This window comes from Pseudonaja textilis, chromosome 6, assembly GCF_049901715.1.
Source record: "Pseudonaja textilis isolate UNSWEBS1 chromosome 6, rPseTex1.2, whole genome shotgun sequence".
In the NCBI taxonomy this organism is placed as follows: Eukaryota; Metazoa; Chordata; class Lepidosauria; order Squamata; family Elapidae; genus Pseudonaja; species Pseudonaja textilis.
Genome location: NC_141995.1, coordinates 3551869 through 3573226, shown reverse-complemented (window position 1 = coordinate 3573226; position 21358 = coordinate 3551869). Strand labels below are relative to the sequence as shown.

The window sequence follows — 21358 nt, the reverse complement described above, 5'->3', positions numbered from 1 at the left end:
GGATGAATGGATAGACTGACAGAGATGGATGGATGGATGGATAGATAGATAGATAGAGATAGAGATAGATAGATAGATAGCGATAGATAGATATGATGGATGAATGGATAGACTGACAGAGATGGATGGATGAATAGAGATAGATAGATGATAGATAGATATGATGGATGAATGGATAGACTGACAGAGATGGATGGATGGATGGATGAATGGATGGATGGATAGATAGATAGATAGATAGATAGATAGATAGATAGATAGATAGACAGACATAGAGATAGATAGATAGATAGATAGATATGATGGATGGTAGAGATGGATGGATTAATGGATAGATAAATAGATAGATAGATAGATAGATAGATAGAGATAGAGCATAGATGAATAGATAGAGGGATAGAGGTGGATGGATGGATGAATGGATAGATGGATGGATAGATGGATAGAGATGGATGGATAGATGATTGATAGATAGATATGATGGATGGATGGACGGACAGAGATGGATGGATGGATGAATGGATGGATGGATAGATAGAGATAGGTAGAATAAGTAGATAATAGATGATGGATGGATGGACAACAGAAAGACTGATGGATGGGTGGATGGGATGAGGGGAACAGGAGGAAGAAAGGACAAAGGAGCCACAGAAGGAAGACAAGAAGGAAGGAATCAGGAGCCAGGGAAGGAAGGCAGGAAGGAAGGGGAAGATGGACGGAAGGGAGAAAGGAAGGTCAATAGAGAAGGGGAGAGAGCAGGATTAAGGGAAGGAAGATAAGGAATCGGGATGCACAAGAGGGAGGGAGGGAGGAAGGAAGGAAGGAGAGATGAGAAGGAGGGGAGAAGAATGGGAGGGAGGGAAGAAGGAAGGAAGGGACTATAACCAATATTCTTTGCTCCGTCCCCCCGTCCTTATTCTCACGACTCTTTGCAGTGGGATCACCTTTAGAGGCACCACCATCGGAATGGCGCCCCTGGAGGGCATGTGCAGTGCAGAGAACTCTGGGGGCGTGAGTATGGTAAGAGGAAGATGGCTCCACCCCGCCGGTCCTTTCGTCTTGCTGACCCGATCAATGATATGGGACAAAAACGCTCTTTGCTTGCAACGCATTTTTGTTATTCCCGGGAAGACCACAAGGGAGCATTTCTACGGAGGTCGGGGGTGGTCCAATCGTGGTCACTTGTAAGACCTGTGGACCGGCTCCCAGACATGGATTGGCATATTCCCCCCCCCCCCCCCCACCTCCCGACAATCGAGGTCCTGAGCCAACTTTGAACCGGTCAGGATCGAACTCCTGGCAGCGGGCAGAGTTTTGCCGGCAAGGCAGCACTCTAACCACCGCGCCACCACCAAGAGAGGGAAAGGAAGGAGGAGGAAAAGAAAGAAAGAAAGAAAGAAAGAAAGAAAGAAAGAAAGAAAGAAAGAAAGAAAGAGAAAAGAAAAGGAGAAGGAAAAAGAAGGGCGGGAGGAAGGAGAGGAAAAAAAAGGAGAAAAAAAGAAGGGGGGAAATAAGAGATGGAGGGAGCAGGAGAAAGGAAAAAGAAGGGAAAAAAGGGAAGGAAGGATGAAAAGGAGAAAGAAAAAGGAGGGAAGGAAGGAAGGAAGAAAAGGGAGAAAGAAAAAGAAGGGAGGAAGGAAGGAAGGAAAGGGAACAAAGGAGAAAAAAAGAAATAAGAGATGGAGGGAGCAGGAGAAAGGAAAAAGAAGGGAAAAAAGGGAAGGAAGGAAGGAAGGAAGAAAAGGAGAAAGAAAAAGGGGAGAAGGAAGGAAGGAAGGAAGGAAGGAAGGAAGGAAAGGAGAAAGAAAAAGGGAGAAGGAAGGAAGGAAGGAAGGAAGGAAGGAAGGAAGGAAGGAAGGAAGGAAGGAAGGAAAGGAGAAAGAAAAAGGGGAGAAGGAAGGAAGGAAGGAAGGAAGGAAAGGAGAAAGAAAATGGAGGGAGGGAGGAGAGGAAAGAAGAGGGAGAGAAAAAGAAGGGAAATAAAAGACGGAGGGAGCAGGAGAAAGAAAAGAGAAAAAGGGAAGGAAGGAGACAATAGAGGGAAGGAAAGAAAAAGGAAGAAAAAAGAGAAGGAAGGAAGGAAGGAAGAGAAAAGGAGAAAGAAAAAGAAGGGAGGAAGGAGAGGAAAAAAAGGAGAAAAAAAGAAGGGAGAAATAAGAGATGGAGGGAGCAGGAGAAAGAAAAAGAAGGGAAAAAAAGGGAAGGAAGGAAGAAAAGGAGAAAGAAAAAGGAGGGAGGGAGGAGAGGAAAGAAGAGGGAGAGAAAAAGAAGGGAAATAGAAGGAGGGAGCAGGAGAAAGAAAAGAGAAAAAAGGGAAGGAAGGAGACCATAGAGGGAAGGAAACAAAAAGGAAGAAGGAAGGAAGGAAGAAAGAAAGAGGTATAAAGGAAGGACAGAGGGAAGGAAGGAGGGAGAGAATAGAAATAGTTTTACAGTGATTTACAGAGTCAGCCTCTTGCCCCCGACAATCGGGGTCCTCATTTTACCGACCTCGTAAAGATGGAAAGCAGAGCCCTCTTTGAGTCGGTCCGGCTCGAACTGCTGGCTGTGGGCACGAGGGAGGGGATTGGCCAGGATGATTTTTTGGGGGAGGGGCAGGGTGGTGGTCTTCCCAACCCCCTTCCCTTGCCAGAATCAAGCCCGGCCTGCTTGAGAACCCGCTAACTTGGATTGCAAAATAAAAGCTCACCCGCTCAATTCCGCCGATGCTACCTTGAACGCGGACGCTTGGGGAATCAAATGCGGCCCCCCCTCCCTTCTTCCCAGGGGCCCCCTCCTCTCTTCAAGCTGGTGAGTCTTTCCTCTCTCTCTCCCCCAACCCCTCCCCAAAACCAGGACCACTCGGAGTTACCCATCGGAGCGGCGGCCACCATGGCTCACGAGATCGGCCACAATTTCGGCATGAGCCACGACCCGGAAGGCTGCTGCGTGGAGGCCACAGCATCGCAGGGCGGCTGCGTCATGGCTGCTGCCACAGGGTAAAGCGGCGGGGGTCGGGCGTGGTGGGGTGGGGGGGATGTCTCCCATTTGGGAAGGGGGGTGTTGTTCCGGATGGTTCTTGGATCCCCGGAGGGGTGTGGTTGCTTGGTGGAAAAAGTTAGCCAACGTGGATTGGGCTAGAAAACTTCCATTGTTGGAGCCTTCACAACTTCTGGTGGCAGGCAGTTCCACTGGTTAATTGTCCTCGCTGTCAAGAAATTCTTCCTTAGTTCCAGGTTGCTTCGCTGCTTGGTTGGTTTCCCCCCCCCGTTTGCTTCTTCCTCTGCCTTCTGGTGCTTTGGGGAATAATTTGAACCCCTTTTCTCTGGGGCAGCCCCTCAGATAATGGAAGACTGCTATCGTGTCACTCTTAGTCCCGGTACAAAATAACAGAGTCGGAAGGGGACCCTGGAGGTCAACTAGTCCAGTGGTCGCCAACCAGTGGGCCGGGAACCACTGGTGGTCCGTGAAAATTTTTTGGGTGGTCCGCAGAGAAATGTCGCCTCCCCAAAGCAATTAATCCAGGCTGCGCGGGAGCACAAGGCTGCGCTGCCCATATGGCCCGCGGGAACACAAGGCTTGCGTCGCTTGCATTGTGTACAACACGAGGTAGGGAGGGGAGGGGGGAAAGGGCGGAGGGGGAGAACTTGCCCCACTCACCCCACGCATCTGGCCTGGCCACCGGGCTGCTTCTTTCCGCTTCTTTCTTCTTCTGCTTTTGGCTGCACGCAAGGAAAGCAGCAGAAGTCTTTCTTTCTCTCCCCCAAACTCTGCCAGAAATGAGTCTTTGGGACCCTGCAAGGCCTCCTGCTCCAAGAGGCTGCGCCTGCAAAGACTCGTTTCTGGCGGAGTTTGGGGGAGAGAAAGAAAGACTTCTGCGGCTTCTGCTGCTTTCCTTGCATGAAGCCAAAAGTCTCTCCCTTTCTCTCTCTCTTTCCCCCTGAGAACGGAGCTGGAGACGGGATCCTGTGATCCCAAATAAAGAACGATCGATCGGTAGGAAAACGGGGTGGGGAATTTTCCTGCAGACTTTTGGGGGGATTTTCCCAGGGTCTCTGGTCTGTGGGATTTAAAATGATGAGTTTGGTGGTCCCTGAGGTCCAAAAGGTTAGTGACCCCTGTTCTAGTCCAACCCTCTATTCAAGCTGTTCTCATGTCACCCCTGGTCCTTCCTTCTTTTCATTAAATTAAACTTTCCCAAATCCCCACAAACCGCCCTTCGTCGGTTTTACTCTCCTCTCCACATCTGGAAGCTGGCTTATAGGGGAAATAGCTACTTTATGTGGGCTTATTTGTCAGAAGAATGCGCAGCTCAGCCTCGTAACGGCCCCTTTTAAAACGCTTTTGCGTTTACAAGGGATAAGGCAATAAACTTTGAATTAGGGGAAAGGGCTTTTAATTAGTTCCTGGTGCAGTTAAGTTCTGGGAGCTGGGGGGGATGGGGGCTGAGAATTTCCTGTCTCCCATTCTCCCGCCTGCTTTTCCAAGCCAGAACAAAATGTAAATTAAAACCAGGTTATTTGAAAATTGCAGGACTGTCGGGAGTCGAACAGCTGTACAGTAGCAAAGAGGAGTTGTTAAAAGACAAAGTGTGTGTGTGTGTGTTTAAGTGTGTAAAATGAGATTTAAAGACACTGTGCAAAACAAGGGCTGGATGAAACATCTTGGCAGTCCATTTTTTTCCGGAGCCCACCCTGTATGCCAAGAAGTCCGGAGAGATACGTGCTAGTCCTTTCCAGCTCCGGGGGGCACCGCTCTCGTCTCCGTTACAAAGCCGAAGAAGAGCCAGCGCTGTCCGGAGACGTCTCCGTGGTCATGTGGCCGGCAGGACTAAATGTCGAAGGCGCACAGACCTCTGTTCCCTTCCTACTAAAGGGGTCCCTATTTTTCTACTCGCATTTTTTACGTGCTTTCGAACTGCCAGGTTGGCAGGAGCCGGGACAAGGAACGGGAGCTCACCCAATGACGCAGCGCTAGGGATTCGAACTGCCGAATTGCCGACCTTTCCAATCGACGAGCTCAGTGTCTTAGCCCCTGAGCCACCGCGTCCCTTTGAGTTCTCGACTTACGATCGTTCCTTTAGTGACCGTTCCAAGTTACCACAGCCCTGGAAAAAAAGGGAGTTTTTCAAGCTTAGGACTGTTGGAGCAGCCCCCGGGTCACGTGAATGAAATTCGGACGCTTGGCGGCTGGCTCGTATTTATGACGGTCGTGGTTTTTCAGGTCATGTGTGTGTGTGTCACACGATCCCCTTTTGCGATCTTCCACTGAGCAAAGCCATCGAGGAAGCTGGATTCGCATTCACAACCGGGCTACTGGCTTAACAATGTCAGCGATCCACTTAACGATGGTGGCAAGAAAGGGGTGTGTGTGAAAGGGAGCCATCGAGCCCAAATTTTCTGTCGTTGAGTGACACTTTTTCTTGAGTGAATTTTTGTCCCGTTTTGCAACCTTTCTCGCTACCATTATGAAGTGAATCCCCACAATGAATTAGTTAGTAACCCGGTCGTTAAGCGAATCTGGGCTTCTCCCATCAACTTTGCTTGTCCCTAAGGTCACAAAAGCGGACAGCGTGACCCCGGGGATGCTGCAACCGTCATAAATACGGGTCAGTTGCCAAGCGTCCGAATTACCTCAACGCTCCCCAACCTCCTCACTACTGTCCGATTCTGCTGCCAGGTGGGCCACAACATTAACCACTGCCTTGCTTAACCAGTTTTGGGGCTCAGTTGTAGTCATAAGTGGAGGACTTCCTGTAAATCCACCTTCTTGAAATGTTTAGAAATGGAGCCTGCCGTCTCGGATTTGGAGCGGCGAGCGAAATTCTGCCAAATCCGGCATTTCGGGTTCTGAGTTGTTCCCTCTCTCTCTCTCTCTCTCTCTCTCTCTCTCTCTCTCTCACGCCCCTCCCCAAATTCCAGGCACCCCTTCCCCCGGGTCTTCAGCTCCTGCAGCCGCAGTCAGTTGGAGGGCTACTTCCAGAAGGGAGGAGGCGTCTGCCTTTTCAACCTGCCGGACACCAAAGACCTGGTAGTGGGGAAGAAATGCGGCAACGGATTTTTGGAGGAAGGAGAGGAATGTGACTGTGGGGAGGCCGAGGTAGGCTGGGTGTTGGGGTGTTGGGTGGCATTAGGAAGCAAGGCGGGGGGTAGTGAAGACCTGGGATGGGAGATGGCAAGACTGTCCCCCGCAGGGTTAGAGTCTGATGGTGAGACTGGGAGAGGGTTAAAACCCAAAGATCTGACGGAGAAAATTGGTTTAGGGGTTAAGGTGCTGGCTTAACCAGGAGACGGTGATTTCTAGTTTTGTCCTAGACAGGAAATCCAACTTTGGGCCAATCACCCGGTGAGGGTGAGTTCTAGTTTTGTCTTAGGTAGGAAAGCCAGCTGGGTGACTTTGGGCCAATCACCTGGTGATGGTGAGTTCTAGTTTTGTCTTAGGCAGGAAAGCCAGCTGGGTGACTTTGGGCCAATCACCTGGTGATGGTGAGTTCTGGTTTTGTCTTAGGCAGGAAAGCCAACTGGGTTACGTTGGGTCAATCACCTGGTGATGGTGAGTTCTAGTTTTGTCATCCAGCCAGCTGGATGACTTTGGGCCAATCCCCCAGTGATGGTGAATTGTAGTTTTGTCTTAGGTAGGAAAGCCAGCTGGATGACTTTGGGCCAATCACCCAGAGATGGTGAGTTCTAGTTTTGTCTTAGACAGGAAAGCCAGCTGGGTGACTTTGGGCCAATCACCCAGAGATGGGAAGTTCTAGTTTTGTCCTAAGTTGGAAAGCCAACTGGGTGATTTTGGGCCAATTACACAGAGTTGGGGAGTTCTAGTTTTGTCTTAAGCAGGAAAATCAATTGGATGACTTCGGGTTAGTCACCAGAAGATAGTGAGTTCTAGTCCTGCCTTAGCCATGAAATCCATCTGGGTGACTTTGGGACAGTCTGTCCACCTCACAGGGTCGTTGTAGGAAAAAAATAGAAGAAATAGAATAGAAATAGGAAGGTCTTTTGGATATATTCACCACCTTGAGTTATTTGTAAAAATAATAAGGCGGGATGAAAGTCAAATAAATAAACAGGGAAAAGCCGTGATAGCATCAACACATGGGAATCCATGTTCCTAAAGGGAAGTTTTTATAATAATCAAAGCTTTTTTGGCAGAGACCCCACGAATGTGCTGGGCTTCCCAACCCCCAAATCCCAGTGATGCTGAGTGGAAAAAAAAATCTATTTTTTCCCCCCACAGGAGTGCACCAATCTTTGCTGTAATCCCCAGAATTGCACGCTGAAAGCCGAAGCGGAGTGCGCCCATGGAGAATGTTGTAATTCCTGCAAGGTAATAAAAGCAGAATGTGGACCAAGGCTGTGGAGCATGGGAACTCTTGGGGCCAAAGCAGTGGTGGTATTCTACTTGTTCAACCCAGTTCAAGTGAACTGGTAGTAAAAAAAAAGTTACCATTCGGCTGAACCAGTATTTATTTCTTTTTTTTGCTGATGATCAGCTGTTCTGATGATCAGCTGTGCCGGAATCCCCCTTGCTGTCTTACTGCTTTGCTCAGGGGGCCAAAAAAAAAAAATGGAGCGTGGTGTGTGTGTGTGTGTGTGTGTGCTGCATAAAAAAGGGAAGAAGCCACACCCACCCAGTCACATGATCATGCCCACCTAGCCACTTCTACCTAGCCATGCCCACAAAACCGGTAGTAAAAAATATTTGCCTCCCACCCCTGAGCCAAAGGGTCTGACTTGATTTGGCAGGAAGTGGAAATGGGAGCGTTCAGTACGGATAGTCCTCGTTTAGCGACCACAGTTGGGAGTGCCAACTTGGTCTTTAAGCAAAACTTAATTGACACTGCAAATTAACAGTGTTCCTTCGAACTTTCCTTGGCTTTACAAGACCTGCGAAGGTCGTCAGTGCGAGAATTGGTTGGAAAAGTTACTTTTTCATCTCCGTCGCAATTGTGAACATAACCAGGAGGTCGCTAAATGAGGACCGTCTGTCAAGGACATTTGCAGTGAGAAACAAAAATAAGGCCTTATGTTCACCACCTTGAGTTATTTATAATAATAATAAGATGGGATATAAATAAACAAATGAAGCAATAAAAAATAATTAAAGTAACTACTTGAACTCATTAAAAATATATTTTGGGATCGATTAGGCAGGAGCTGTCTTCACCCTCCTTCTCATATACAAACTCTCTGAAATGAATTGTCTCTCACTCCACTGGAATGGGGCCCCCTCCCTGCTGGGAATCCAGACTACATTCCCCCACAATCTATCTATAAAAGCAAAATTTCCCTCATGCATCATCCCAAAATCTCCAGAACCGTCAAGCCTACAAACTTGAAATTTGGCACCCATGTTCCTCTTGGCTTCTAGGTGCTCACTAAGAAAGGATTTTTCCAAAATGACCATCAGAGCATTTAGTATTTCCTATATTATTATTATTATTATTAACACGCTCTGATGCTAAGGAGTCTTACTCCCCCTCCCCACCTGGAAAGAAATCTCTTCCAAATGCAAAACACAAGCAGAGGAGTTTCAGTTTTAGTTTCAGAGCACCCAGCAGCTTTAGTACAGAACAGTTGAGCTAAGCCACGCCCAGGCTCCTTGCTGTCTCCTTCTTGCTCACACATCAAATACTCTTTCAGTTTCCAAACAGCCCTCAACTCTCTCACTGACAGGACGCTAGCCAGGTGAATACTGATGGATGCTGGTAGGCAGAGGCAGAATTCCCCCCCCCCCTCCTTATTTTCCACCCCATAAACTAAGCCCGACCACATCGTTTCATAGTGAAGCGCGAGTATCGTGCTAGTAGAAGATATTTTTGCTTGGAAGAAGGGATCTTAAGATTGACCGAGGCAGGATGGCCATTCCTTCCAGAGACCTTCAGAGGGTTCTCTGGTCATCAACTTGTCGTCCCACGGCTAGGCTCTCCTGTGTGTTGTTCTCCACAAACCACCATTCGCTGCATCCCATCCAAGATGGCCCAGATGACGGAGATTAATCTTGGCTCGTGTTTACTTCTTCGGTGGGAATGTATCTTGTCTGTTGTTTCCCTTTTGGCTTCCGTAGCTCAAGACGGCCGGGATCATGTGTCGGGAGCCAGCTGGATCGTGTGATCTCCCGGAATATTGTACGGGCGCTTCACCCTACTGTCCCGCCAATGTCTACTTGTTGGATGGCTCCACGTGTTCCCACGGAGAGGAGTATTGTTACAACGGCATGTGCATGACGCACCATCAACAATGCATCCAGCTGTGGGGGCGAGGTGAGCGTCGCCTTCCGTCCCTCTCTCTCTCAGCCAGTGGCTTTTGTTTATTGCCTTTTACTAATAAAACAAGGTGGCGGATACATCTAACACGCCTTCCTCCTACTATTTTCCCCACAACAACAACCATGTGTGGTGGGTTGAGCTGAGAGAGAGAGACGGGCTAAAAATCACCCAGCCGGCTTTCATGCCTAAGGTGGGACTAGAACTCCCAGTCTCCTGGTGATTGGCCCAAAGTCACCCAGCTGGCTTTCATGCCTAAGGTGGGACTAGAACTCACCGTCTCCTGGTGGTTGGTCCAAAGTCACCCAGCTGGCTTTCATGCCTAAGGCGGGACTAGAACTCATAGTCTCCTGGTGATTGGCTCAAAGTCACCCAACTGGCTTTCATGCCTAAGGCGGTACTATAACTCACTGTCTCCTGGTGATTGGTCCAAAGTCACCCAGCTGGCTTTCATGCCTAAGGCAGGACTAGAACTCTCTGTCTCCTGGTGATTGGCTCAAAGACACCCAGCCAGCTTTCATGCCTAAGACGGGACTAGAACTCATAGTCTCCTGGTGATTGGCCCAAAGTCACCCAGCCGGCTTTCATGCCTAAGGCGGGACTAGAACTCCCTGTCTCCTGGTGATTGGTCCAAAGTCACCCAGCCGGCTTTCATGCCTAAGGCGGAACTAGAACTCTCTGTCTCCTGGTGATTGGCTCAAAGTCACCCAGCCAGCTTTCATGCCTAAGGTGGTACTATAACTCCCTGTCTCCTGGTGATTGGTCCAAAGTCACCCAGCCGGCTTTCATGCCTAAGGCGGTACTAGAACTCCCCATCTTCTGGTGATTGGTTCAAAGTCACCCAGCTGGCTTTCATGCCTAAGGCGGGGCTAGAACTTCCAGTCTCCTAATAATTGGCCCAAAGTCACCCAGCCAGCTTTCGTGCCTAAGACGGGACTAGAACTCATAGTCTTCTGGTGATTGGCTCAAAGTCACCCAGCTGGCTTTCATGCCTAAGGCGGTACTACAACTCACTGTCTCCTGGTGATTGGTCCAAAGTCACCCAGCTGGCTTTCATGCCTAAGGCGGGACTAGAACTCCCCGTCTCCTGGTGATTGGTCCAAAGTCACCCAGCCGGCTTTCATGCCTAAGGCGGGACTAGAACTCTCTGTCTCCTGGTGATTGGCTCAAAGTCACCCAGCTGGCTTTCATGCCTAAGGTGGTACTACAACTCCCTGTCTCCTGGTGATTGGTCCAAAGTCACCCAGCCGGATTTCATGCCTAAGGAGGGACTACAACTCACCGTCTCCTGGTGATTGGTCCAAAGTCACCCAGCCGGCTTTCATGCCTAAGGCAGTGCTAGAACTCACCGTCTCCTGGTGATTGGTCCAAAGTCACCCAACCGGCTTTCATGCCTAAGGCGGGACTAGAACTCCCTGTCTCCTGGTGATTGGCCCAAAGTCACCCAGCCGGCTTTCATGCCTAAGGCGGGACTAGAACTCCCTGTCTCCTGGTGATTGGCCCAAAGTCACCCAGCCGGCTTTCATGCCTAAGGCGGGACTACAACTCACTGTCTCCTGGTGATTGGTCCAAAGTCACCCACCTGCCTTTCATGCCTAAGGCAGGACTGGAACTCACCGTCTCCTGGTGATTGGCCCAAAGTCACCCAACCGTCTTTCATGCATTAGTCGGGACTAGAACTCACTTTTTTCCCATGCTATTGTAACTTCAGTACGGCAAGGCTGTCCATTGTCACCTCTGCTCTTTATCCTGACCTTGAAGATTCTGCTAATAAGAATAAGATCAAATCGGGAGATAAGAGGACTTAAAAGACACAAAGGCGAATATAAGGTCCAAGCATTCGCCGGTGACCTGGTCTTCTTCGTAGAAGAACCATTGGAGAAGGGACCAAAATTAATCCAGGAGACAGGAAAATTCGGGGGAAGTAGCCGGCTTTAAAATTAACAAAGAGAAATACCAAAACGATAATTAAACATCTAACAGGCGAACAGCAGAAAGTTTGGGCTCCCTTCTGGTCGTAAGTTCGAGGACTTGTAAATTTGGGGAGGGCTTATTTGGCATGGGGTGCTAAATCAGACCTTCTCTCCCCCCCCGTCGCCCCCCCCAGGTGCTTGGCGGCCCCGATGCTTGCTTCCAGGATGTCAACAGGGCCGGCGACATGTACGGCAACTGTGGGAAGGACCGGCACGGCAACTACGTGAAATGCGCCAAGAGGTAAGTGCCTACCGGCTGAGGGATCCAGATGTTCCTTCCGGGAAGCCCAGTCCTTGACTTCCAGATGTGGCCAAGTCAGGGGAAGTTTGCAGCAGCAGCAGCAGCAGCAACCCAGAGCATGCGGTCTGGATCCTGGTTCAGGGGAAGCCGTGGTTGGGTTGTTGTTGGTTTTTTTTACAGTGGATAGAGGGTAGGCCCAGTGGCTTGACTCATAATAGATCTTTGTAGCTGGGATTATTCCCCAAGGATATTTTGTGTGTAGGTTTGATGTTTTGTTTTACGCATGTTTTCTTCTTTCCTTCCTTCCTTCTCTCTTTTCTCCCTCTCTGTCTTTCTCCCTCTTCTCCCCCTCCCTCCCTCACCTCCTGCCTGCCTGCCTTCTTGCTTTCTTGTCTTTGGTCTGTTCCTTTTCCCCCTTTTCTTCTCTTAGATCTTACGTTTTAAATTTGGAAATAAATAAATATTGCCCAACGACAACCACAACAATTAAAAAGACCCCACCCCAAATTGGCACAAACCAAGGCTTTCGTCCAGTACAGGGATCATCCCTTTTCTCCCCTGGGGGAGAGTCGATGGTCCTTCCCATCCCTTCCTTGATTCTGTCCTTGGAGAAGGACCCCGAAAGCTTCCCGCACCTGGTGGTTGAACTTCCTGACTTGAGTTTCTGCTCCTTGAGAGTTGGCTTTGCGAGGACATCTGGGAGGCATCCGGTATTTTGACCCAAACCCTTTTCCAATAAAACAAACAGGAACTGAAGGGAACAGAAACCGTTTTAATGATTCTTACGAATCCCCGTTTAAAAGGCTGCTGCAAACTAATTAACTTTGGTAAGCACAAACCTCGCCAAAACTGTGCGAGGCTGCCAAGAATGGCTAAGAAATAACAGATAAGAAATATTTCACAACACAAGTGTCTTCAAATACCAACTAAGATGCTGGAATGTCCATGAGGCTGAGTTTCAAAACGTCTTTGCTTCCTGCAAAGAACGTCGGATTCACAGCTGGCTTTTATCTTCTTGAAGGAGGGGCCGTTACCTTGCAGCCTTACTCCCGAGTCGCCCGTGCTGCTGCAGCTGCTCTTTTCGGCGAGCAGCCCTGCGCGCACGCGCACTTGGCACAGGCTCCTCGGGAATTTCCTCATCGCTGCTGCCAGCCCCCCCACCATCTCTGAAGGCAGCAGCCCACTCCCCAATGGTCCCGTCTCATCATCTGAGTCCTCGCTCTCCTCAGCCACCCGCACCTGCCGCCGGCTAATCACAACCTCCAGACCATCAGGGGATCCCATCTCTTGAACCTTCTCGCTCTCCTCCTTATTGGACTTCCTTCTTTTTCCTCCCAGAGATGCCAAGTGCGGAAAGATCCAGTGTCAAAGCCCAGCGGCCAAGCCCAAAGGCACCAACACCATCTCCATGGACACCACCATCCGGTTTAACGGGCAAGAGATCAAATGCCGGGGGACTTTGGTCTATGCCACCAAGGATGATGAGGGCGACCTCTCCGACCCGGGTCTCGTGATGACGGGCACCAAGTGCGGAGATGGGTTGGTGAGTCCTCAAGGGAAGGGGAAGAGCGAACATTTTCTAACTTTCTGCATTTCAGGACGCAACAGGTCCTGGCTCCGGGGCACGTTTCACATAGGCGGCTACATTGGTCATAACCAGAGGCGGTATATTCAGCCGGTTCAGATCAGTTCTGGAGAACCGGTAGTGAAAATGTTGAGTAGTTTGGGTCAACTCGGTCCTGAAGGATTGGAGAGTCTTCTCGGACACCTGCAGGTTCTCTTTTACCTCAATTGAACCTGGGTTTGTGGAGATCACCTTTGGCCCAAGGTCCTCAAAGGGACATCTGATGTCCAGAGGTGGTATATTCATCCGGTTCGGATCAGTTCTGGAGAACCGGTAGCGGAAATGTTGAGTAGTTTGAAGAACCGGCCAATCCTGCCTCTGACTGGCCCCGCCAACCCCATCTATTCTCTGCCTCCCATCGAGTCCCTAGCTGATCGGCTGGGTCTTCTTTGGTTGCCCTGCCCAGGAGAAGGGAGCTGGAAAGCAGGTCAGTGGGGTGGGGAGGGAAGGGGGATTTTGCAGTATCCTTCCCCTGCTACGCCCACTCAGCCACGTCATGCCCACAAAAACCGGTAGTAAAAGAATTGGAATACCACCACTGCTGAACTTCCAACTTCTTTGGTTGCCCTGCATAGGAAAACAGAGCTGGAAAGCAGGTTAGTGGAGTGCGGAGGGAAAGGGGGACTTTGTAGCATATCCTTCCCCTGCCACGCCCACCAAGCCACGCCCACAGAAACGGTAGTAAAAAACATTTTTGAATCCCACCACTGGTCATAACCTCCGCAAACGGGCTGGACTATTTTAACGGCAGGGTAAGCTAGAAAAAGTACAGGTAGTCCTCGACTTATGACCCCCGTGCAGCCCCAAAATTATGTTGCTAAGCGAGACGTCTGTCAAGGGAGTTTTTTGCTCCATTGGACGAACTTTTCCTTCCACGGTTTGCGAAGCAAATACACTGCTGCCGTTCAGTTGGCGACATTGGTTGCTAAGCGAAACCGGCTTTCCCCGTGGACTTTGTTTCTCAGAAGGTCCCAAAAGAGAATGGCGGGACCCTGACACCCCCACCACCACTCCTCCCCAGGACGCTGCGACCGTCCTAAATACGAGTCGGTTAGTCAAGGGTCTGAATTTGGATCACGGGGGACATTGCAAAGGTTGTACCTTGTGAAAAATGACAGCAAGCCACGTTTTTCGGTGCCGTTGTAAAGTTGAACGGTCACTCAATGAACCACTGTAAGTCAAGGACTAACCTGTAATTTCGGGTTCGGTACCTGCATCTCTGCACAAATGTGATGCATGTGTGAATGCAGATGTCAGGGTTCCATTGGATACCCTAAGTAAACCATGAGCCTTAGCCAAGTTTCAAAAGAAATCCAGTTATTTATTAGGCGCAACGTCGGCAAAGTATCCAAATGAAGTCCGCTCTGCCTGACGTAATTTATGGCCCACCTATGACCCTGTTTCTTCCCCCTCCCTCCAGGGTGTGTCATAAATCACATTCTCCAACTAAGCACTTCCACGGGCTGTAGAGATCCCATCTCTCGCCGCTCCGGTTGGTCTCGGTAGCTTGGGATACAACCTTGAAGAAGATATGTGTGGAATATACTTCTGCTTGTAGCTGAGCCAGGAAAGCTTTACGAGTTGACAGCAGATGGTGAAAGCTTCACAAAGTGCTCAGGATACAGTAAATACAGAATTAGTTCAGGGGTCTTGAACCTTGAGAACTTTAAGCCTGGTGGACTTCAACTCCCAGAATTCCCCAGCCAGCTTTGCTGGGAGTTGAAGTCCGCCAGGCTTAAAAGTTGCCAAGGTTGGAGACCCCTGAATAATAGCCGCCTGCTATCTTCTCCATGCTGTCGTTTTGATCAAGGCTTATGGAGACACATGTTAGTCCCAAAACCCCTTTTTTCTTTATTTCAACAGCTGTGAATTTTAGTCATTCGCAGCTCATAATGAGTCTCAAAAGAGTTTGTAAAGAGTCCCACAGAAGTCTGCCAAAATCCTTCAGGATAAGTCTGATAAGCACCCACTTTTATCTTCCTTCAAATGCTACCAACGACTCAATTTCCAATTAGTTATACAAGGCCAAAACAGAACACAAATTCAACACCAAGCTTCAGGTTTCAAACCGACCAGTATGGGCAAAGTTGCTTCCTGCAAAGACTCCTGTCCCTTTGCTCCTCCTTTATTTCTTATGTCTTACCAATCACCTCCGAGCCTTACTCCCAAGTCGCTCCTTTTGTATTAACTGTTCTTGCCTTCTGGCAGTTCTGTGCATACGCACACTGGGAACAGGCTCCCGCTATTCCTCTTCCTCACTGCTGCCAGATTCTGGAGGCTCCAGAATCAGCACATAACTCCCAGATGGCCCTGGCCCCATCTCTGCATCGGATGCAGGACACTTCATCCAAGCCCTCCCCAGACTCCCGGATTGGCCCATGTTCCTCCCCACTGCCTGACTCTGCTGCCATCTCCACAGATTGCCGACGGACAACAACAACTGTTGTGTCATAGAACAAACACTGGTACAACCCCACGGGATCCCCTTCCCCGATCTATTAAGGCAGGGGAATCTCCAAACGTGGCAACTTTTTAAGACTTCTGGACTTCAACTCCCAGCGTTCCTCAGCCAGATAGGGCATTCTAGGAGTCGAAGTCCACAAGTCTTCAAAGCAGCCGTGTTCTGAAGAACCCCCTGCATTAAAGGGTGTGTGTGTGGAAAAAGAATTTTAAACTTCTTGCAAACCCGCCCCTTTTCGTCTCAATAAAACTCGTGAAAGAGAACTTCGAGGGACTCTCGCTTGGAAGAATTACTTCTGCTTTGAGACCAAGGAATCCATGAGCAGCGTTTTTTGCCCCATTTATTTGGCATTCTTCATTTTGGGTACACATCTTACCTCCTGCATCCAGTTTGCACAATGAGTACCAAAGCTGGTGCCTCCAATGGGGTTGACTCTTTGAACATTTGAACGACCAATTTAGGGCAGGTTGTTTGGAGAAAAAAATAAATCTATTTACATGGGATGATGCGACTTGACGGCAGCTACTCCATCGCTCAGATTTTTTAAAATCAGAATTGACTCTAAAATCGATGCTAATTTGCTAATGTGACTTCCTCGCAGGTGTGCAAAGATCAGCGGTGTCAAAACGCTTCCTTTTTCGACCTGGACAAATGCATCTCCAAATGTAATGGCCATGGGGTAAGTTAGCAGTGAAAACCTTCAATTTATTTCTGAAGTTCGATGCTGACTTTTTTTTGTCAGGGGATATTTTTGGGGGCAAAAAAAAAATGAGACAAGAGTTTTATTTAATGCGTTGAAATTTTCAAACAAGAGGCCGTTTTTGACCTGGAGGCAGGCCTAGGCCTCCCCTATTCTGAGCTCCCAGCGAAAACCTCCTTTATTACATTAATGTGAATTTATTTCGTTCACAGTCAGCCAACGGCTTGCGAAGGTAGTCTTGCGAAGGTAGACTAATTAGCTCAGACCTTTATCAACCCTAGAACGCTGCCCGGTAAATAGTTCCACACTCAGTGCTGACAGGGAAGGCTGCGTTATATAGGCAAATCTTCACAAGGCTGGAACGAACGAACGAGCGAGTTGCTGCCTGCAAAAGCCCCCTCCCCTTTCGCTTCTCTTTAATCCTGAGGAGAGGGTCTTTCATCGTCCACCTGCGGCCTTACTCCCACGTCGAAGCTGAGTTCTTAATTGTGCCTTCCTTTTGGCAACTCTGCGCATGTGCAGGCTGGGAACTGGGTTCAGTTGCTCCCCCGCCTCACTGCTGATGACTGCCCGAAGGCAGCTGATGACTGCCAGCCTGCCCTGGCCCCATCTCTGCCTCTGATGCAGAGCCCTTGTCCGAGCCTTCCTCAGCTTCCAAGACTGACCCAGTTTCCTCCCCAACCTCCTCACTGTCCGACTCTGCTGCCGGCCCCACCAGCCCACTGGGGGGAGCAGAACGGTAGGTGTGCAAATAAACCCTTTTGCACATGTCACTAGCAGCCCCATAGATCAGGGCTCTCCAACCATGGCAACTTTAAGACTTGTGAACTTCAACTCCCAGAATTCCTCAGCCAACTGTTCAAAGTTGGCACTGGAAAAAAAAAGAAAGAGAGGATTTATGGCTGTTTTTTCATGCTTACGACCATTGCACCATCCCTGTGGTCATGGGATCAAAATTCAGGCGCTTGGCAATGGACTCATATTTATGACGGTCGCAGTGTTCCAGAGTCCCCTTTTGCAATCTTTTGAGGAGCCAAGCCGAGTGGGAAGCCAGATTACACTTAACAACTGTTTGACTACTAAATGAAGGCGGATATACGTGTCCCTGGATAATGTAAAGATCCAATCCGGGTCAGGATTGGAGGCAAGGGTGAGATTCTACCAGTTCGGATCGGTTTGGGCAAACCGGATGTTAAATTTGCATTTGGTTTGCCGAGCCAGAAATTTGAACGACTGGCTGGCCCCACCCACCGCAGCCCTTTCCTCCTCTCCCAGGAGCCTCCAAGCAGCCCATTTTTGATGCAGATAAGTGCAGGGTCTGCGCGGAAGCTTTGGGAGGGCGAAAAACAGCCCCCCCTGGAAGTTCCGGTAGGCCACGCCCACTGTGGCCACGCCCACCTGGCAACCGGGCAGTGAACAACTGTGGGAACAAAGGTCGTAAAATTTGGGAGTGGGGGTTAAATCACTTCACAACTGTCTTGCTTAACGAGGGAAATTTGGGGTTCCGCTGTGGTTGTAAGTCGAGGAGTACCTACGTCTTGGAATGGAAGAGGAATGCATCATTTAATCGGCAGTCCCTCCACCCCGACGTTGCCAATCCTATGTGCCAAAATGTAACCAGGATATTTTCAGGCTCGGAGTAGGTTCGGAGTAAGCTCGGAGGAGAGAGTTAGGGTCATTTTTCAACGACTTTTTAAAGTCGTGACAGGGTTCTGACTTACAACCTGTGGTTTCCCCCCCTCACATCCCCCAGTCTCCATCTGCTATATGACTCCCCCCCATAAATAGTTATTTTAACGGGTTGCGGTGGTTGAGCTAAGCCGTCGCGCGACGTCTTGTTGAACCACTGCTTCCCTCAGTTGTGGTTGTAAGTCGAGGACCTCCTGTATTTCTTTAGGATGCCTGCGCCCGTTGAAAAGGGGAAAAAAAAAAAAGGAAGAAGCAAGGAGGTTTGCTGGTTCGCGTGGAGGGGCAGGAAGGAAACAAAAGCACTCGGGCGGGTGAAGGGAAATATTCTACCCTGGATGGCATCAGGAGGTCTTGGAGCTTGGAGGACCGTATTGGCTTTCCTGGACCTGGAGCCCCGGAATAAGTTTTGGGGCTCACTCCACCGGTTCTTTGCTTGTCTTAGGTGTGTAACAGCAACCAGAATTGTCACTGCAATGCTGGCTGGGCTCCTCCGTTCTGCGAGAAGCCGGGCCTGGGGGGCAGCGTGGATAGTGGCCCCGTCCAGCAAGACCGTGAGTAGCCCCTGCTGCTTCTCCTCCCTTCTCTTTCTCCTTTTCCTCCCTCTTTTTTTCTTCTCCTTCTCAGCCTTCGTTTTCTTCTTCCCCTTCTCCCCCCATCTCTCTCTCTCTTACTTCTCCTTCTCCCTCTCCTCCTCTTCCTCCTCCTCTTCCTCAGCCTTCTCTTCTTCCTCACCCTTCCTTCTCCTCCTCCTCTGCCTTCCCTTCTTCCTCCTCCTCCCCTCCTCCTCCTCTTCTTCACCCTCCTCTTCTTGCTCCCCTCCTCCCCTCCTTCTCCTCCTCCCCTCCACTTCTTCCCTCTTCTCCTCCTGCTCTTCCTCCTCTGCCTTCTCTTCTTCCTCCCCCTCTCCCTCCTCCTCCATCTTCCCCTTCCTCCCCTCCTCCTCTTCCTCAGCCTTCTCTTCTTCCCCACCCTTCCTCCTCCTCCTCCTCCTCTTCCTCCTCCTCTTACTCACCCTTCCTTCTCCTCCTCCTCCTCTTCCTCAGCCTTCTCTTCTTCCTCACCCTTCCTTCTCCTCCTCCTCTGCCTTCCCTTCTTCCTCCTCCTCCCCTCCTTCTCCTCCTCCCCTCCGCTTCTTCCCCCTTCTCCTCCTCCTCTTCCTCCTCCTCTTCCTCAGCCTTCTCTTCTTCCTCCCCCTCTCCCTCCTCCTCCTTCTGGATGGATGGGTGAATGAATGGATGGAAGGATAAATAGATGATGGATGGAAAGGATGGATGGATGGATGGATAGGTGGAAGAATGGATGAATGTAAGGGAGGGATGGAGGGAGGGAGGAAATAAGGACGGAAAGGTGGATGGACAGATGGAAAGATGGATTGTAAGGGAAGGATGGATGGATGGAAATAAGGATGGATGGGAAGGAATGGGGGGATGGAAGGAAGGAAGGAAGGATGGAAATAAGGATGGAAGCATGGATGGATGGAAGGGAGGGATGGAAGCATGGATGGATGGAAGGGCAGATGGATGGGTGGAAGGGATGGAAGGTCTGTCTGGGCAACCGTAACCTGCAGCTGTGACCGTCTCCTCCTGCTTGGACCTCTTCACAGATTATGAAGCCATCTTGACTGTTCTGTTGGTCGTCTTCCTGCTGGTTGTATCCGCTCTGCTCCTGGGGCTCTACGCCTGCTACAGACGGGAGAATTCGCTCCTCCACAAGTGGGCCAAGGGCTTCAGGAAGAGAACCAAGACCTGCAGGTGGGCCTCCCCCTCCCACCTGCGAAGCCCTTCCCTCCCACCTCTTCTCGTCACCCCCTTACCCTGAACCTCGGTTTCACTTCTCGCCATTCATGGGTGGGTTCATCGCAAGGATAACTCTCCCGCCTGGCTCTTTTTCATGGAGACACACACACACACACACACCACCGCCCTCCTCTTATTCGCCGGCGGCCCTCCTTCACACAACCTGCTTTTAACCCAGTTGCAAACAAACCCAGTTTGGGGTTTCATCGAGCCATCCTGTTCTGACTCAAGCCTCATTCAAAGCAAACAAAACACCAAACGGAGGTAAAATCAAAACCTTGTCATGATTCTTTACGAATTCCGTTCCTTCCCGGTGAAAAGGTTGTTTCAAACTCATCGTCTCTGATAAGAACGAGCTTTGCCAAGGGGGTGCGAGGCTGCCAAGAACACGAGATAAAGTTGCCCAGAAATATTTCAAACACAAAGAATCTCCAAACACCAACCAGGACAGTCTAAACGTGCACAAGGCTTGAGTGCAAAAACGTCTTTGCTTTCTGCAAAGAACTTTGGTTTCTCCGCTGGCTTTTATCCCTTAAGGGAGGAGCCATCACCTTGCAGCCTTACTCCCGAGTCGCCCGTGCTGCTGCAGCTGCTCTTTCCTTTGAGCAGCCCTGCGTGCGCGCACACTGGGCACAGGCTCCTCGGGGGACTCTTCCTCACTTCTGTCAGCCTCCACCATCTCCGAAGGCAGCACTCCCCTCCCTGAGGGTCCTGGCCCCACCCCTGCATCCCAGGCAGGCCCCTCATCTGAGTCCTCGCTCTCCGAGACCTCAGCCGTCCGCACCTGCTGCCGGCGAACCCCAACACATCAATTCCCCTCTGATGGGTCCCCGAGGCCAAGCCAATTCTCATCTGCCCACGATGAAACCACGGCTAATCGAAGGGTGGGAATGAGCTCTTTGAGCGATCTGGTTGTGAGAAACGTGCCTGTAGAATTACTACTTTGATACCCGTGTTTCACTACGAAACTATGTGGTCGGGCTTAGCTTATGGGTTGGAAAATAAGGGGGGGTGGGAATTCTGCCTCTGCCTACCAGCATCCATCGGTATTCATCTGGCTAGCGTCCTGTCAGTGTGTGAGAGAGTTGAGGACTATTTGGAAACTGAAACAGTGTATGCTGTGTGAGCAAGAAGGAGACAGCAAGGAGCCTGGGCGTGGCTTAGCTCAACTATTCTGCCCTAAAGCTGCTGGGTGCTGTGAAACTGAACCTCCTCTGCTTGCGTTTTGCATTTGGAAGAGATTTCTTTCCAGGTGAGGATGGAGTAGTAGAACTCCTTAGCATCAGAGAATAATAATAATAATAATAATAATAATAATAATAAGCATAATAATAATAATAATAATAATAATAATAATAATAATAATAATAATAATAATAATAATAATAATAATAATAATAATAATAATAATAATAATAATATAGGAAATACTAATGCTCTGATGGTCATTTCCAAAAATCCTTTCAGCCAAGAGGAACTTAGGTGCCACATTTCAAGTTTGTAGGCTTTGCAGTTCTGGGGATTTTGTGATGACGCGTGAGTGGCATTTCCTTTTATATATATATATATATATATATATATATATATATATATATATATATATATATATATATATATATATATATAT

The 21358-nt window shown here is 49.5% G+C and overlaps 1 protein-coding gene across 1 annotated transcript in view; it reads left to right on the top strand.

Annotated features, from left to right (window-relative positions):
- Positions 1 to 21358, top strand: part of ADAM33 (ADAM metallopeptidase domain 33) — a 90777-nt gene that overhangs the window by 55681 nt on the left and 13738 nt on the right. Inside the window, 11 exon segments of the mRNA XM_087935680.1 lie at positions 936 to 1020; positions 2836 to 2978; positions 5901 to 6078; positions 7219 to 7308; positions 9049 to 9244; positions 11355 to 11361; positions 11363 to 11461; positions 12800 to 13004; positions 16148 to 16225; positions 18378 to 18486; positions 19539 to 19686. Of these exon segments, the coding sequence (XP_087791806.1) occupies positions 936 to 1020; positions 2836 to 2978; positions 5901 to 6078; positions 7219 to 7308; positions 9049 to 9244; positions 11355 to 11361; positions 11363 to 11461; positions 12800 to 13004; positions 16148 to 16225; positions 18378 to 18486; positions 19539 to 19686 (1338 nt within the window).